The sequence below is a fragment of the Rhinolophus sinicus genome, linkage group LG05 (genome assembly GCF_036562045.2).
Source record: "Rhinolophus sinicus isolate RSC01 linkage group LG05, ASM3656204v1, whole genome shotgun sequence".
Taxonomy (NCBI): domain Eukaryota; kingdom Metazoa; phylum Chordata; class Mammalia; order Chiroptera; family Rhinolophidae; genus Rhinolophus; species Rhinolophus sinicus.
In genome coordinates this window covers 15,916,893-15,936,686 of record NC_133755.1, presented here as the reverse complement: position 1 = coordinate 15,936,686, position 19,794 = coordinate 15,916,893, and the positions used below count along the sequence as shown (strand labels likewise).

Sequence of the window (19,794 nt, the reverse complement as noted above, 5' to 3'; positions counted from 1 at the left end):
CCTCATGAATATTTCAAGCTATCAAGGCTTCTGTATGACTTTACATTAAGGCAAAACAGTGGACTATTAGTACTACTGTGAAATATTAGCACCACTTAATAGGAAATAGTGCTTATGGTCCTGTAAATTTGATAATGGTTTCAGTTACATGAGAAAGAAATCTTTCTTGGCCTTGGAAAAAAATCTAATATATGTACTTTTAAACTTTTCAAAATTGAATACAAATAATTAATATTACAGTAATACTTTTGGTTGAAAGAGAAACTTCCCACATCTCTGTTTACAAAGCATTTATTCATGACTCCCTTGTTACAGCTTTTAAGTATTTCAACTCTAAAGAGGAAGACTGGGTAAGAAAAATACTGTGTCACTAATGTAAAAATTAAAAAGGGTGATATGCAGACATAGCAGATGTTTTGAAAGAGAAATCAGAATATGAGAAAAAGAACTGCTAATTCCACTCACAAGCATAGCGTATAAATTAAACTAAAATTAGAAAAAAGCAGAATACTGAATTCAGATTTTCATCATGTTCTTTACTCAAATCCATAATTATGACAACAGATTTGTGACTGGTATTACCATGTTCCAATAAGCAAATACATCAGATGAGGAAAAGATGAAGTGAGGGGAAATGTCTTTGTTTTTGTTTAATGCTAAATTTTAAACAGTTGTAAATGTAGGGTTTTAAATAATTCAAAGGATAAAAGAATGGTTCCATCAATTTACCATATATACCAGTGTAAAACATATTTAGAGAGGAGAATAATTTAGGGGAAATGACATTTCCAAATCTCAAGTTGATAGTTTAATGATTTGTAATCTGAGAAACTGTCAACTTGAACTCAGGAGCCATCGAGTTTTCCCTAATGAAAATAAAACATTTAAAAATAAAAATAACAATATTAACAAGCTCTGAAATCTTTCTTAAGACCGTAAGTTCATATATGGAGGGGTTGGACATTTTTAGCCACCTTTTTGGTTTTACCCCTAATAACACACATATTTTCAGCCTCACTTTTCCTTTCTCCCTTTTTAAACAACAAAGCTAAGTGACAAACTATAAAACCCAGTATGGATACACTGATTATACACTCATCACACTAGTTTAATGCCTAATGTAGAATTTCTCTTTTCTAGCCATCAAGATTATAAAAAATTTTCTCCAAGAAGAGTTATGTGAACTGACTTATTTCATATGAAGCTCTCCAAATAAGTAGTACCTGTCGATGATATGAATTCCCATGATGAAAGGTTGCATGTCTGGACTTTGAGGGTAGCAAAGTTTACACTTGGTGTGGGCGCTAAGCATTGTCCCATCATTCAATATGAATCTATAGGATGGGCTGGAGGCAGTGCCACGAGTCATCACTGTTTCAAACAAAAGAGAAACCTAGTTAACATTCTGACACTTGTACTTTGGGCAAAGGAGAGTTACCAAGCCTTACTTCTACCTAGAACCTCATTTTAAAGGCCCTTCCAACTGTTGCCTGCTCAGACTCAAAAAACAGGTCAAAGCAGATATCTGAGAGAGAAAATGATTCTGGCTGAAATATACCACCTGATGACAAGTTTTAATTTAGTTCTACTTGAATGGGTGCCTCCTCATATAAGTTATGATTATGAAGAAACCCCAAACCAGAAAAAAGTCAACCTTAATCTTCCCTATAATGGGGAGGCTCTTAAAATTTATTAAGTGTCCATTAAAAATACCAATGAAGAAACCTTCTTCCTTCTCACTTTCAGTATTATGTCTAACAAGATTTTTTTCTTTTGCTGGCTGATTTTTAAATAACAGCTTTATTGTGATATAATTCACATACCGTAAAATGCACTCTCCAAGTTTTGATTAGTGTACAGAGTTTCTTATCTAAAATTCAAATTTAACTTTTCACTCAGGAATGTGATCACTAAGGTTCTGTTTAACAAATTATTATATTCATATGCATGCATTATTTTTTGATGTTTGAATTTAATTTAGTAAGCAAATTAAGATAAATCCAATGATTACTAATACAAGGAACAAAAGCTAGGTTAATGCAGTCAAATCACTACATAAACAGCATAATTGACTTTTGTCTTAAAGCTTTATTAACAGCAGACAAAATTATAACCATATTGGTATTTATTAAATAAAGGCTATACCAGACTACTAAGAAAATATCATTGATCTTTTAATAGAATTCTAAGAAAGATTTAATAGGTAGATTCAGTTATACTAAAGTTAAAAATCATATCCACTAAAACACAAGAATTACTACCACAAATAAATATTATAATTTAGCCTGTAATAAATGTTAGTCTTATTTTTCAAAGACATTTCAGAAAGGGCTTCAATTACATTTTAAAGACATGTCAAAAAGACTTAAAATGACCGATTAATAAATAATTTTTGAAGGTACATATTACTTTTAAGTAAAAAGAAGACATGCTCTATTTTATTGTCTTGGGTATACCATATAAACTGAAGGGGGTATAATACGTTTTAAATCTACACCACACATAAATTTCCCTAAGTACCAAACCTAGGATATAAACTTAATTGAAAGGGTTAAGATTTATGTCCAACCAACTGAATTCCTTACCCATCTGGCAATTTCAGCCAAATCACTGGTGCATTTACCAATACAGCACATGAAGAATTTTAGTATCTAATGAAATAATAAATGATGAAGAGTCTTTTATGGAAACTGGTAATTTTTGTGTAAGGGTATAAGTAAACATATGCTAGCGCAAAACCCTAAAAAATATACATATATGTTAACAATTCCCAACTGTTAATATCTTTTTAACAACACGTTTTGGAAAATACAACTATGACACAACAAAAAAGTGACATTTTAAGGTAAATTATTAACTTGGGGTAATGATAACGCTACAAATATATACAGGGTCAGATAAGACACAATATATTTCATGTTATTTTGCTTATGTCATTTAGTCTATTTCCTTATCATTGTTCACTACTCTTTAGGAGCTCCTCATTTTGCTGCAAAACACTCACTGGCTCTTCACCACTGAGCTGCACTGTCCAATATGGTTGCCATCAGCCACATGCGGCTATTCACATTTAAAGTTAAACAAAATTTAAACATCAGCCCTTCAGTCACACTACCCACATTTCAAGTGCTCAACAGCAGCATGTGGCTAGTGGCTGCCATACTGAACAGCACAGCTCTATATAATGTGACTTCAACTTGCATTTCCAATCTTATTTCTAATTGCTTCCTAAAAATTTCTCTAGATCTTTGAATAGGAGGTAAGTAACTTTTTACACACTTCTTCTTTTTTGGCTAGAATCAACCTAAGGGCTAGTCCTGTGGCCCATTCTTGTTTTTTACTCTCCATTGAATCATGAACAATGTTTTGCATATAAAATCATAAAGTACTTGCTGATTGATCCTCAACTTAAATCTCATCTAAATAGGTTAATACTAACTTGTGATCGACTACCACTTTGTTTTAAAGGACAGATTTTAAATCTTAGCTATGTTCTCAAATGCTTATATCTCAATTTGTGTTTTTGTTCTTGTAAGAATCTAGACTTACTTTTGTAATGGAAATCAATGGAGACAAATTTCTTGATTTATTGACAAGCCCTATAAAGTGAGAAGGAACCAGAAACTCAGGCTAGCATGGGAACATTAAGGTACTTAATGTGGCTTACAGAAACATCAATAGTCCTTTGGTAATTATGCAGCCTTAACTGGTAGGACCATATCTAAACTAGTAAGAATTCCAAAATTGGAGAACCCCAATTAATATAGGAAATGATTTAAATTTTGAAGTTAGGTTATTTATTTTGGATGATAATGTGTGGAATACGACTTAGCACATCATAATTCCATCATTCTTTGAAATGAAAAAGGCAATATTAAATACAGTAAACTTTAATTAATTCAAACCTAATTAAGACTATCCAGTTAACTAAAATTCTTCTCCTGCTTATTACTCGTTCAGATGGGCAGGTCAACAGGAAGGCAGCATGGATCAATGCAAAGAAGACGAGCCTAGGAGTCAGATTCAGGCTTGAGATCTGACTTTCTCATTTTCAAGTTTAGGACTTAATAATGCAAATTAACCTTCGCCCAACATCACTAAAATGAAGTCAATAATGTTGTGAGAAAATAGCAAGCGTGGAGCCTAGAACGTAGCAGGTACTGAAGGAGTATTTCCTGAATAAACACCAAAGAAAAGGCAAACAACAAACAAGCAGGTTCCAAAGCATGTATGTGCTGAATGATACACACATTTAGCTGATCCCTAGATACCATTTACACCAAGAGCTTCAACACTATATAACAATCACTAACATTTTGAATTAAGATAGGAGTAAGGGAGCCACAATTCTTTACAAAGTGGGTTGGATAAACATTTGCTTTCCATATCAAATTTTCTCATAAGTAGGTGTCAAGGTTTAGTCCTGGACAAAATTACTTGGACTCTCATTTTGATCACAGGTCCTGGCCTTGTTTTCTGATCTCACGTTGCCAGGCATGTAGCTAGTATTTTGATTCCTGACTCCTGTGTACATTTCTAAAATGTTTAGAACACTTAGTGGGAAGGGATATTATTGATGTGTATTACTGATACCCCACAAACTCTTCAAAGAACCTTTACTGGCAACCGTTCTTGTTTTTGTTTTACCCAAGAATAGGCCTCAACAGAGCTGTGAAGCAAAGGAAACCGTTTTCTCTGGTTACAGCCGCTCTAAGTAGAGCTATTTGGGTTTTTTTACTCCACCCAATTTGGTGCTGAGATAACCTCCGCAAGTATACCTTAGTGATGTTAACTAAACAGGCAGGTATAAAATGTGTGGCAGGGTACCATAGGTCAATGATGGTAGAGATTTCTTTTTCTTTTTGGTATTTCCCTAGATATACGCAGAAAGCATGCCATTTAAAAAACTGTAGTTAAGATAAAGGAAAAAAATTACCCCTAGATGTCCTAAGATGATTTTTAATCATCACTGAGTAAACTCCATTCAGTGTATCAAAATTTATAAAAAAGGAAAATAAACTCGTATTTTAAATATTCTCAAAAAATTTCACATAAACAGATTTTCAGTTAAGTCTGTTATATGGACCATGGAATTAACCACATTACACAAGTCTCAAAGAACATTCTAGTTAATCATTTATATGGGGATTTATGTTTTATAGCAATGCTTCCAAACTTCTTGATACTATGAACTGCTTCCAACTGTCTTGTGATTTTTTTTAATGAAAATAACTTTGTGATTATAAAGTTAAGATAATAGAGAAATGAACAAAGAATAAGTAAGACATTTGTAATCCCATCACTTTGTGAACCTTCTAGAATTAGATAAATAGATATATAAGAGTGAGAGCATACTATATACGCTATGCTTTCTTAGCCTATTTTTTAACATAATAATTTATCATGGACATCTTTCGAAGACAAGAAATGATCCATTACATCACTGACAGTCGGTAAAGAGAACTTTCATGAAACTCTTCTAGGCTATCTAGCTGAACACTTCCCATAACCACTTTCCCTAAGTGCTGATAGATGTACTACACGAAGGAGTATTCTGAGGAAAAATAACTCTGGATAACAAAGTCAAACAAGTGGTCAAACCACCTTTATTGTAGAATTTCCCAGAAATTTAAATACCTTAAACACATCTTATGAATCTCCAAATGTAGGAGACTGAAACATTTCCCAAACTTAATTCAGCAGGAAACATCACTTCCTAGTTTTAGTGATTAATATGTTGTGGAACTTAGATTTATAGTTTCCAAACTTCTCTGTAAGTAAACATCTCAGAATATGGACTCTAATTCATTAGTGTGGGTGGAGTCCAGAAATCTGGTTTAACAACTGTCCCAGATGAACTTTGGGACGCATTTAATCTAGACTTTTCTTTAAAGGAATGGTTTCAAATTGAACAGAAAGTGGGAACCTTTCCCAAACAATATACACCTGCATGGACCTTCGCCTACTTTAAGAAGTTCCTCAGGTAATCCTGATACCCATTTCCCCTCAGTATCAAAGCTATAATCTAGTTTATGCTAAATGCTTCCATGTATTCTTTGGCTAAAATATGTTTTCAAATTTGATTCTGGAAAATAAAATGGTAAACTCCCTTGAAAAGTATTCCATGAGCTTTCACTGTCAAAAGCAGCTAAAAAAGTAAATAAGAACTTAAATTTTTAATCCGTAAATTGGATTACCAGCCACTGCCGTCAAAAAGTAAATTAACGGGCAGGAAAAAAGAAGACCGATGAAGGACAAATTTTTCTTGCCTAAACATGAATGACTATAGAGTTTTACAAACTTTTAAAAAGTTTTATACAAAATCAAGAATACAGTGACATAACTTGTTTCACTCTTTTCACACTGTCAGGCAGCAAGAAAATTGCAAATGCAAATTTACATCTCTCTCCATTCTTGACCGACCAGTGGTTCTCAAACTTCAAGTACAAGCATACCTCATTTTAATGTGCTTTGTTTGCTTTTAGCGCTTCACAGAATGCGCCTCACAGATGTTGGGTTTGGGTATTTTTGTGTGTTTTTTTCTTTTTTCGTTTTTCACAAATTGTAGGCAGGATTCTCCACCAACAAAAAGATTAGGACTTGCTTTATTGTGATAGTTGCTTTAATGCGGTGGGTTGGAACCAAACTCACAGTATCTCCGAGGTATGTACTTAAGCATTACCTTTGGAGCTGGTTAACATATCAGTCCCTCAGCTGAGATTTTAATTCAGCAGGTCAATATCTTTTACAGGTGAATCCCACGTAAGTGTTTCATGGATCACATTTTTCTTACCAGGTTAGATACTGCTGAATATAAAATATCAGAAAAAGATGTACTCAGTCCCTGAATGCTGTTTGGTAAGTTGTCCAGAATCTTCAAAACACAAGAATCAGTCATATGAACTCTGGACAACTTAATTCAGAGAAAAATACAAGTTGTTTCTATTGAGAAATCTTTTTCTAAAAAAAGTGGAAGAAAGGATATTAGAAATGACTAATGGGGAAGAAGTGTTGAATTATGTTTCTTTACCTTTTACTCTAAATTGTTTCATATCATATGTTAATGATAGATTAGTTACTTATACTTTAATCAACCTATTTTATAAATAATTCTAATGGTTTCAGAACACCTAACTTTAATCTGTGGTTCAATCACATCTATGGGGAGTCTAGTCATTTGGACAATGAGACAATAACCTAGACCTGGCTTGCCTTGGTGGAAATGTATATAAATTATAGGCAAATAAAATTAAAAGTCTTTTAAGGAAAGTCTTAGAAGGCCCAACTTATCAAAGTTAAGGCAAAAATCAGAGAGTATCATCTACTTCAGCATTTGAGGCAGTGAGTGGAGACAGTGCCCCGAGTCTCAAATCTATGCAAAAGTCAATTGCCACTCTAGGGAGAGGAAACCACAAAGTTTGCAACCAGAGGATAGCATTAGCTGCTTATTGTAATGGTTTCCAAGTGTTGGCTGCATTTTAGGATTCCCTGGGAACTTTTAAAAAATATAGCTTCTTGGTCCTATTCACTGAAATACTATCTTTGGGGATACTATCCGTCTAGTAAGAGGCCCACTGGCCATTCATTAGTCTGTAGGTAGCTGTCCAAGAAGTGACCAGACTAGTGAGATTCACACAGATGGCTTCCTGAAAAAAAAAACAACACACCAAAAAAAAAAAAAAAAAAACCAAACCAAGCTGTTTCTTCCGTATCATTAGGTAACTGTTGACCTAAAATGTAATGAATGGAAAATCAGTACACTTAGAAAACCTGATATTATGGGGAAATGTTTTAACGTTAAAAAGGATGATGAAATAATGAAAAATGTTTTTAAATTGTTTTTTCAGGAACAGCCATACAAAGAGTCTCTTTCCAAAGAAACTATTTACTTAAGAGATTGGAGAATAAATTACATTGCAAGAGGAGTATTAGGCTACCGGAATTACATGGCAATATTTTTAAAGTGCATCAAAATCCCTTCGCTCTGAATCTATGAACTTTCTGGCCTTTATTCTAAGATAATTGTCCCTGCCTTTCCTATACTACTGTTAAGTTCATGTACTTGTTTTATACTCCCACAGACTATGATGCAGCAGCTATTCAATTATTAGTTAATAATTTCATATGACGTATTTTTAACTTGAAACTTCAACCTGAGTCAGGAGATGCAGGTACTGTAACAGACAAGAAGTAAACATGCATGATATAGATCTTTGTGTTATCTAGAAGTACGCTGACATGCCTGTTCGGCTGGGAATATCTTCAAAAGCCATCATTTCCTCTTTGAAGCCATCCCTGATTCTTCAAGTCAGAACTAATTTTTTTCTTCTTTTGGTTACACCTCTATTATAGTCCATGTCCCACTGATCTGTAAGCCTGTCATATATTCTGCTAATATATTCTGAGTTCCTTGAGAGCAAAACTCTGCTTCTTAGTCACTGCAGTATCCTTGGCATGTTACATAGATAGTGTTCTATGTATGTGAGGAACTTGACACGTCTGCTGAATGAATGAATAAATGAATGAGTGAGTGACCATCGCATGATATCCTGTTCTTTAAAATGTGCATCCCCAAATTCAGGATCCATTCATGAATTACTTTGCTTACCCATTTCTTCCTTTCCTAAAACTGATCACTGCAAAAACTGTAATTTGGAGAAAATACTTATTAAGCCATAAGTTCCATATAAATTATTCAATACTAATAAAGAGCAAGGTTAGTGAAAATAATTGAGAGAGAAAAACTTTACCTTCTTGAAATAGTTGTCTGGCATAAGATGGCTCTCTGCCCTGAGGTTGGAAAAAAGCATAAATGCACTTCCTCACTAAATCTTCCCAGCCAGTTCTGCCAGCAGCTCTCAGGGAACTAGTATCAATAGAGATGATTTTACCTATACAAAGAATGAAAATTTACATTTATGATAGCCTCTTGATATAAATCAACCTTACTTCAAAACTAACAACTTCGTCTCAAATATTCTGCCTCTCGAATGCTTGATGGGAAAAAAACACATTAAAAAGCACTATTAATGTTTACTATCTACGGTAACAAAGTATATCAATGACATGACAATAAAAATTGTTTTGGCCTTGGAGTATATTATGTACTAGTATGTCCTGTTCGAAAATTCAATTCCAGTCAAGTATTAAAGTCATACCATAAAGACCGGAAGCTGCTGAGACTAATGCCAGTCAAATTCCTCTGGCTGGCTCTTTGGATCCTCCTCTCTATACACTAATGACTGAATCACTCACTAGGGAAGGAGAAGCAGAAATGAATGTATTATTTTGGTTTAAATTAATTTCCAATAACTCAGAGAATATGAGAAAGTAGGCAAGTCTTTCCTTTTCTACCTCCTCTTGGGCTACAGGCAATATTGCATTTAAGAGTAAACAAAGACTGAATGCCTTCACAAGTTAAATCAGAAAGAGATAACATGTAAGAACATTAAGATTTGCTAAGTACTCTGCACACAGAATACATGCTTTATGAAATTTAGTGGTGATTTGCTATTATCACATTTGAACACTTCCTAAATGACTATGGAAGAATTCAGGTAAATTGTTCCTTAGTTAATCAGGGGCCAATTAATCCAATTTGTGATTATTCAGATCTTTTTTATTTTTTATGTAATCTTATATTCATACACAATATGGGTAAGATATATACGTATATAAATTAAGAATCAGATTAATAAAATGAAAACCTGCAAAGCCACCATCCAATTCAGAAACTTAAACCTTACCAATACCACTCCAGTAAGCATGTACGCCTCACTTGTCACATCCCTCTGTCTTTACATTCTCCTGTCAATGGACATCTAGATTATTCCAGTTTTTTGCCATTACAGTTAGTATTGCTATGAACAACTCTCACATTTTCCATGGTACATGTGTGTGAGACTTTCTCTAGGGAACATATGTAGGAATAGAACTGTTGAGTCGTAGGCTATGTGAATGTTCAACTTTATAATATTAAGCTGTTTTCTAGAAACTTACATGAGTTACTACTAATCCAACATCCTCTCCATCACTTGGTATTGTCAGGTTCCTTTTTTTCCTTCTTTTTTACAAGGTGAAAAATGGTAGGTGAAAAATAGTTATGGTCTAAATTTGTATTTCCTCAGTTACATGAGTATTGTTCATGTTTATTCACCACTCATGTTTCTTCTTCTATGAATGCCTGATTGTGTCTTTTCCTCATCTTCCCCTTTCTTACACAATCAATTCAAATCTATTGGACTGTCTGTGCCTCCTCATTTTAACGAATCAGTTCTTTATATATTTCATTTGGTTTGTTTAGAATTAAGTATTTACTGGACCTCTTGAATCTGTGTACCCGAGTCAGTCTGAGCAGGTTGTTGCCCAAGTGTTGGAATAAATGAAATTATTTAATTTATAATTTATAAATTAAAATTTTAATTTATTAATAAAATAATAAATAATAAAATGAAATTAAATTAGAAATAAAATAAATTAACACTTCAATAGGGAATTCTGTTATTTAAGAATAGTTTGGGGAAAGCCTGATGAATGCTGTGACTGAAACTATAGACAATTTTGGATTTTTTTAAGTTAAATTTATTGGGGTGACCACGGTTAGTAAAATTACATAGCTTTCAAGAGTACAACTCTACAAAATTTTGGATTTTTAAGGAATTTTAATTATTGTCTCTTACTGCATCAGAGATCAAGAGTTGGTTGTAGCAGAGAATCCACTGTTACATAATCTTCATTTGCAGTAGTACTACTCACAGGCAGTTACCAAGGGAGGAGCATGTGTGTGTGTGTGTGCATCTGTTAATGTGTTCATGTTAGTATTGGCCCACAGGAGAGCAAGAGAGTCTGCATTGTGGGACTAGAGGGGAGAACGTGATTAAATTATCAGCAATGGTAACATATGACTGGGTAAGGCAATGACTATCTTCGAAGAGAACATGAATAGGTTGATTTCCTTTGCTTGCTAGAGGAAAGTTCAACCAACCAACCAACCAACCAACCATCCAACCAAATAAACCACTGTTCAGTATTTCTGGGCAGAAGATTTTTTTCTTTTTTTAAAGGGATAGGAACCACCTCATGTATGGTTAAAAATATTACTAAAATTTTAAGGAATTAAATATCTAATACTTACTAGAGCTAGTTTATTATTTTTTATTTCAATCAGTTCTATGATACAACAAAATGTTAGTTTTACATTTAAAAACTGTTTTACATTTCTCTGGCATCTTTCTAGTTTTTTTATGTCTTATATTTTCTTTGGTATCTTTTGTGTAATAAGTGTGTGTGTACAGTGATGCCCTTTTAAGAGTGTTTTGGTGGCAGACAATGCAACATAAACGAAGGATTCTCTATTAGGGCCTAAAGATGCCTGTTTTCAGCAATTAACTGTATGGTTTTGGAAAAGTCACCATTCCCTTATTTGTAAAATGGGTAGGCTAGATTGTGTAATCTCTGAGGTTCCCTCTAGATTTATAATTATTTTATGATCCAGAGTTTAATTTAAAAAATTTTTATAAATTTATTTTAAAATCAAGTATAGCTAAGATTTTAATACTGAATCCTTGGTCAGAAACAAAACAACCAATGATAATATCGTTTCTATGGGAAAATACAGTCTTTTTTAAAACAATCCGATTTAGGATTCAATTTCTAGAAATGCAATATGAGGAAAAGCTGAAAGTTTTGTTCCTAAATTATCCTCATAACTTTCAGACTTCTCTCATCTCCCACATTTATTCTGTGACCTAACCATTACCCCTTTCCAACAGGCTTTTATTCTGCTATCTCATAAGCCCTCATTTGGTTTTAATGACACAAAAGACCAGTTACATTTTTCAACGGATCCTATTTTTCCTCCATGCAGTAATATTTTTGGTTTTCAATAAGGGTTTATTACATTTTTCCAGTGCTGTTCACTGGTGGTAAATTCAAAAAGGGAATGAAGAAAGGTATGGTAACTGATAATCACCGCCCTCAAATGTGTATCACCAAGCTAGCTCCTAGACACTCTTCACTATATTCTATCAACTGTGCTAATTTATCCCCATATGCTCTTTAGTAGGAGTAGGTGACACTTTATCTTTAACAACACAAGAATAAAGCACACAACATAGGAATATTAGATTTCTGGAACTAAAAAATTAGTAAATATTGTAATAGGGGCTTACAAACAATGGTAAAGGTGAAAAAGTACATTAAAACTAAATATTCGCAAAGAATTTACTAGAAATGACTCTTTAAATCTCAGTCTGCTAAAAAATACGTCTGTAGTATCTCTCTCTGTTTTTAAATTAGAAAGAGGAGTGATACATATGTAACTGATGTAAAAGTATAAAAACCTGATGTGTTAGAGTGAAGATAAAATTAAGTAATATATGAAAAATACTTTACAAATTGTAAAGAACAATAAGAATTTGTTTTTAGTGAAAATCAATCTGAAGTAGGCCTTTAAAAAGAAGGTCTTATTTTCAGGTGTTCTCCCCTTTACTCAGTGTGTGGCTCTATCGCCCTTCTTTCAGTTCTTCTAACTCACCTCTGTCTTAACTTAGGACTTCGTGGCTGTTTCCTCCACCAGGAACACTCATTCTGCACCCTGCCCCTTCCAGTGAGTCACTGCCCCCTTCTAACACCCATACTTTGCATAGTTGGCACCACCTCATCCTTAGGGATTTAAGGGTTCAGTATAAGCTACTCAGACAGGCCTTTGTTAACCAGCGAATTTTAAAATGAGTCCTCTCTATTAGCTTACTGTATACCATATCACACCACAATTTGTAATTACATCGTTGCTTTTTGCTCAACCATGTACACACTGAGCTATCACACAGTCACAGGTATTTGCAGGCATAGAATAATTATGTGCTGAATAAATTCAAAGAAAAGAATAAAGGAAATAGCTAGATACATTTAAGCATAATATTAAAACCACCATACTTACATCCATTTATCAATAAATATATTTATATCTACATTGCCATATTTCTTTAAAAATTTTATTCCATGATTATAAAAAATAATTTATAATCAAAACAAATATAGGTATGTGAATAGTTATAAAATAATGTCCCCCCCCAGCAACCTGCTCATGACAATGATTAGTGTCTAAAATGAACAATATTAAAATCACCATTTAAAATGTTTTCTGTATAAGACTAGTGAACAGAAGCTGAACAGCAGAGAACAGAAGGCCACAAAATTTTGGATGTAATTAGTTTTAAAAGCATAGACACATTATTAATACCAAGGGAACATTCTGAACTTTGTAGTTAGTACCTGTAGTATCTTGCTTGGTCATAAAAGATTCTACACCCGTAATAGCTGGAGGCCGAGGTAATCGCCGTGCAATACAAATCAAACATGACTGGAAATCTGCCCAAAACAAGAAGGGGAAATTGAAGGAAAGAGGGTAGAAAATGGTTCACATCTATTACTTGCCATTAACGGTTTTTATAGAAACAATACATGATACAGGATCTGATACAATATTGGAGTCACTCTGATATAATAGTAAAATAGTAGAAACAAAATTGCTAGCAACCAAACCCTGGTAGTTCCAGGTACAGAATGCATCCAGTTAGCATAAATTATCCCTTCTCATCGAATGTTCTTACATAAACTAGAGGAGACTGATAACATCTTATGGACTGGGATGATAACAACTTGAAGAAGCAGTTCTGGCTAGATTTAAGCAACACGGTGCATTCTAAAATACAATTTTATGATCAATTTACTATATTCATCAGTACTTAATAGCTACAAAGATTAATCTCATAATCACTGTGCAAATAATTATCACATGAGAAAAACAACATTTAACTGTTTCTGAAGAAGTATAATTTGCCCTTGACAGAGGACTTTATGTTGTAGAATCTGTAATTTTTTCCAAGTCTCACTTTCAAATTGTTTTGAGAGTGCCGCACACAGTATCACACAGCTAAATACGAATGTTTATCATATAAGGCAGGCTTGCTTGTGTATTTTGTAGAAAGTCCCCAGTTGACTGTGGCACCCATTCAGTGGTGAGACTGGCTACATATGTGGCCTGTTTGCCCCTGACTGACTTCTCCTCTCCTACCTTCCCTGGTCCTTACTCGAGTTTCCAATTTGCGGTGTTCTTAACTTAATTCAGTTTCAGTTCACATGGAAAACTCACCCACTGTCACCTATTTAAATAATGTCATGTTAATACCATGTTCATATTAGAGCTTCAGCTGTGTATTCATCTGTTCATAAGCTTTCTCCTTGTAAATTACCTTGTATGGCCTCAAAAATGCTAACTCTATTCTCCAATGTTCCCTACACTCTAAACTTGAAACTTTAAAATAAATCAGAGCTGTTCAACAGCCTGCTGTACCTGGTACACTTCCAACTGGCAGCAGTTAGTGACATCTCTTATTTCGAGGCAGCAAGTTGGTTTAATTTGACATTTTAGTGGGCATGCCAGTTTAAAATTGAGAATTTTGGGGAACTTGAAGGGGTGATTCTAGATGTTAGCAATATTTTTCTTAAGTATTAAGAAATACTATCTGAAGAAGGCAGTTTTTGTAATCAGTTACTTCCCAATTCCTGAAAGCCATGGAAAAAGCAATCAAACATCTTAAGTCCACCCTTTGTTTTACCTTCTCCATCCTCTTGAATTGATTTTGGCTGTGACACAGTGAAACACTGCATTACTTCATACCGCTGGCAAGCTTCTTGGTTCTCGGTGCCTGGCTCATCTGGAGGGTGAATTAGCATTCTGCAGTTAAAGGTATGGCTATTTCGTCGTGTTGCCTCTTGAGGCCAAGGAACTCCATTTACTGTGGAAGAAAAATTGATTATATGCCTTTGAATAAAGCGAAAAAGTACAAACTCTGAAGATACAAAAGACATACCTTTAGCCATCTGCTAATTAGATACTTAGATTAAAAGATAGACAGACCTCTTCAGATCTAACATAATCCTGAGGCAATAGGATACTTATCTTTCTTAGCAAATCTACATGTCTATCAATTAGAAAACTGTAAAATTTCCAACAGATTGCACAGAATTTCCGCCCTCAAAGATAAGGTCTTACAAATAGTCTAATTCATTAACAATCTTTATAAACAGCTAAAGGCAAAAATCAAAAATTAATAGCTTACTAGCTCTTTTACTTAGAATTTTATAGCAGTTAATTAATAAGCTTTTCCGTTTATTTCCAGTTATACTCTGGCAATAAAAAATGATTGAAAACCATAGGTCCATTGTTAAGCAGCTTTAACCTGGCAGGCATGAACTCTTAAGGATGGGCTATGTGTATGTGCACCTTTTTGGGGAGAGGATTCAAAGTTTCTCAAAGGAGTCTGTGATCCAAAAAAATACTTAGAATAGATAAGAGACCAATCTTAGTTTCTCATAACCATTTTTCTTGCACTTAATTTTATTTGCACAGTTTATATTCTACAATACCTTGAATACTGTGGGTAATCAGTAACTTATTAGAAAAAAAATGACTGTGAAAACAGAAATGTCACCTGATTCAATATGAGAAAAGTGAATTCAGTTATAGAAAAGATGTCTGTAGATGTCAAGTGAGAATCACTGCGTAGCAGGTCACCATTGCCCAGTTGAAATGTTATAGCCAAAACATGGTGGCCGTCAGAGGGTTTTTAAGGTTGTCCTCTCACCATTCACAACAGTTTTCTTACCTTATCCTCTGCATTGACACGCCTTCCTTTTTACTATGTATTAATCTAGTGTCATCAACTGTTAGAGGAAATCATGGAAACAAACCTATGCTGGAGTAAGGAGTCTCAGTTCTGCTATGAGCTAGTTGAGAGGTTTGGGTTAATTTCTTAATCTTTGCCTCATCTTTAAAGTGACAGAACCCACTATATTACCTCTAAAATCATTTACACTCTATAATTCTATAACGAAACACATAAGACACCTTGATAATTCAAATATCAAACTAGTGATTTTAATAGAAACAGTCATTTCAGGTCCCCAGTTACTATAAACACATACTCATACTCTTCTTTTCAAAGAAATGTCTTTCATTCCATCAAGTAAACAATGTATAAAATAAAGAACTAAGGATAACATTTTATCTGCATGTTTGGTTTGGTTATATAGGATTTCTGGCCAAGGCCCTCCCCCCACTTTTGGAGCACATATTAGGTGGAAGAGTAGGCACATGGCTTACGATGGACGAAAAGCTGGAAATCAGGCCCTACCCATCTACTACGCTGGGCTCCTCTGTAAGTGAACAACCCGTCCAACTACACTTGGAACCCTTGAGTTGAATCCACTTATATCCAAAAATGTTAATTTTAGTACATATGCAATAAGACAGTATATTTCTTCTTTTTTCCTTCTACCTCCATTTTTCTTTTTTCCCTTTGAGCAGGGTGGTGGGAAGGATATGCCTTTGAATCTTTCTTGGACATAATTAAACTGAAAAAAAAAGGTAATTTCGAGCAGAAGCTTCTTGTGGCAAGGCAACCAACTGCTCTGCCTCCCACTACTAGCACATGAGTGCGGCAAAAATCTATGAGCTAGCTGATGACATCCCTCCTTTACAGTTACAGCTCAGGCTGAAACTAAAGCTAAAAGTACTTTAAATACATTAGGCCATATTGGAATAACACTATGTGTTATAAATGCACTAATATTATACATTATACAAGGAGAAGCTACAGAGAGCTCGTATTTCTTTGTACCTAGTGATTTGGGTAGCAGATTCTTCACAAATTCTGCATGATCTCCCACATGCAGTATGCTGTAGACACTGGTGTTCATTAATTCCTCCTGATTGTAACCCAAGTAGCTGGTCACATTCTCCGACACAAATACAATTCTCCCTTCACAGTTCACAACAAAGAAAAAGCCATCCAAAGCCTGCAAAGACAAAAAAAAAAAAAAAAAAAAAAAGGGATTGAGTGGTTGGGGGTGAAAAGATGAAAGAAAAATAAGCATATACACTTCTTTATTGAAAAAGAGACCAGAAATATACGTCAAGTTAAAAAAGGGGAGACTAAATAGAAGAGTTAATATTGCATGTTCTCTTTTGAGGGGGCAGGATTTTTAAACAGACTGTACCCTAATATTTCAAGTAGAAATGCATTATTATGTCAACCTTCTTCCTTAGAAAAAAATTCAATGGTAGTAGATGCGAAATAAGTGATTGACCTACGCATTCAGTTGTAAATCTCTAAGCTGTAGGTTCAGAGCTGCTCTCTACCCTCAAGGAACTTGTGGTGGAGGGGGAGAGAGACCCAACATAATAAAACACCAGTGATAAATGCAGTGGCAGAGTCATACACAGAGTATTGCATGAGCACAAAGAAGGACACCTAATTTGGGGTCAGGGTGGTGGGCAAAGAAAGGCTCCTTACAGACCCCTATCTTAGTTATAAAAGGAACAGTGGAGGAGGGAAAGAGGTTTGAGGGAAGAACATTCTGGGCAGAGGGAAGAACATGGCAGACAAAAGAACGAAAAAGCAGTTTGGAGTTGCCGGAGTACATGGTACAAAGCAGTCTTGTGGTAGAAGATAGAAATTAAGCTTAATAAACATAATGAAACCCTGGGGCCTCACTCAGTCCTGACAGTCACATACCACAAACCATGTAATTCCAAGAGAAGGTCCGGAATGCAGAGGTGGAAGATGGCACCTTAGTTAGTTATACTCTTTCCATTTATTGCAATATATTGCAGTGTACTTGCTACAGAATGTATGTAAGCAATAGAAACAAGACCTTTAAAAAATTGGACATTTACAGAATTTTGTAACAAGAGAAAAATCCTTTGTATCACATAGGGGTTTGCCAGTTATCTATGGCAAAATATTTAAAAAGAACCATCCAATAATGTTGATGGGCTACGCATTTTTCTTTTTAAACATACGAGTGTCCCAATTTGCTGACCTTTTTTATGATGGCAAGTGGCAATGATAATGTTATTTAACAGATATTTTCCAAATAATAACACACTTAATTTTGTCCCTGCAGGGAAAAAATGAAAATTTAATAAAAATAAGAAGTATATTGCGTTTCAAGAAAACACGCTACAGAGACAGCATGTGAAAATGAATGTTTTAAAATGTTATCATTGTTATGATTATGTTGGTGAAAACGATGTGAATCACTCAAAGATTATCTTCTCAGTTTAAACATTTAGAAACAGAACTTTTTACCTGCTCATAAATCTTCCTATCAGAGTTTCAGTGGGCTTTAAACCCATTTTTTAAAAATGTGCAAATGTAGTATCTTTTGATTCGTTTGATATCAAAGGAGACAAATTTCAATAAAAACCTTTGCATCATCAGTGGATAGGATTTTAAAAATGAGTATCGTAACTTAATAAGTTCAACGATATATTTTTCTATTTCCAACGACCTCATTTTCGTGAGGAGTCTTTTTCAACTAAGACGATTATTTAAACCAAATGTTTAAATAAACTTACAACTACATCTTCAAATCACTGGATTCACATTCAACCAAGATTTTAAAAAAGAATGAAGCACAACCACATTGCTCTCATTAAAAATATTGCTAATATTTTCTTTCAGAAGAACAAAAATAAATAGAACTATTTTTATTTCACCTGACTGTTGTGACTATTTCTCACTTAGTTCAATGCAAAAGGGTGTGATTAATAATCTAAAGATCTCAACACTAAATAAATCCTTTGCTAAATTACTGTAGGTGTAGAGGAGCACAGGAAAGCATCCTCACATCTGACTAGCTCGTTGTCAGATTAGCTATGACTTTCAAAGCAGGTGACCTATATATTTATTTGCCTTGCAGTTTATATGAAATAGGGATAACTGAAATACATATGCACTGATTTAAAAAAAAATAATTTATTAGGGTGGATGTATCAATTTTTTAAAAGTAGATCTAAAAATTCTTTAAAATGTTCGTAGGTATTAATTCGATCAGTGTAAATTCAATTTAAATTTTTTTCTCTTTGTGGTCTCTCAAGAATTTAATAAAGAACAGCTTGGGTATAACAAAGCATCCCAGTTCAGAGCAAAAAAACAGGATCGACATTGAAAGACAAGCAAGTAAAAGCTGGCTATTTCAAGAAACAAAAAGTGAACCACTTTCAAGGGCTACCCCACCCAACTACTTCAGCATTACCTTCTCCTTTTTTAAATCTACTTTTCAGGGCATCCTTCTGGGCTCCCCATTCTCCCTGGAGACCCTGTCTACCCTCAAAGCCACAGTCAGTCTCTCCCTTGCTTTCTTCCGTTTCCATGTCTGTCTCTGGATATCTCTGGAAGTTACCCATTGTCTGGGGAGGGGCTGGGAGAGACTGGGACCCACTCCCAGAACCATCTCTCCCTAATCTGAAGACTGGCCAGTGGTGGGCTTGGGGCTGGTGTGCAGACTCCCAGCACCAGCAAGGCCCAGGGATCCCCCTGGACTAGCCCATGCGATTATATTTAAGGCATTGACTAAATCCGGAGGCCTTAACCATTCTCCTCCCTTGCAGCAGGCCTGGGTCCCTGCAGTCTCCTGTTTCCACAGACTCACTGGGGCTTCTCCAAGTTCTCCTCCCATTGACTGCACCCGGCCTCTTTGCCAGGCCAGGAAGTTATTCTAGTAACTGGCCTCTGGAATATGCAGCTGGGTGCCCTGACTGGCAGTGCAGACCTTTCCCCCGGTCTCCGCTTGGCCTCGTTTACATGGACTTGTCATTTCATCTGTGAAGTGTGGGACACCGCATTTCTCTGGAGCTTCCCCAGAAAAGGCTGGCTTAGAAAACAGGTTGACAAAGGGTCCACCTTAGTTGCAGAGCTGTCCTGCTGACCCTTCTCCTGAGAT

The 19,794-nt window shown here is 34.9% G+C and overlaps 1 protein-coding gene across 5 annotated transcripts in view; it reads right to left on the bottom strand.

Annotated features, from left to right (window-relative positions):
* The window catches only part of NCOA1 (nuclear receptor coactivator 1), a 214,645-nt gene that overhangs the window by 49,413 nt on the left and 145,438 nt on the right, over positions 1–19,794 (bottom strand). For all 5 annotated transcript variants that reach the window (XM_019712751.2, XM_074331761.1, XM_019712754.2 and 2 more), the window contains 5 exons: positions 16,686–16,863; positions 14,622–14,801; positions 13,276–13,371; positions 8,751–8,891; positions 1,224–1,371 (listed from right to left, as the gene is read on the bottom strand). In XM_019712751.2, coding sequence (XP_019568310.1) covers positions 1,224–1,371; positions 8,751–8,891; positions 13,276–13,371; positions 14,622–14,801; positions 16,686–16,863 — 743 coding nt within the window. The remainder of the gene's footprint in view (positions 1–1,223; positions 1,372–8,750; positions 8,892–13,275; positions 13,372–14,621; positions 14,802–16,685; positions 16,864–19,794) is intronic.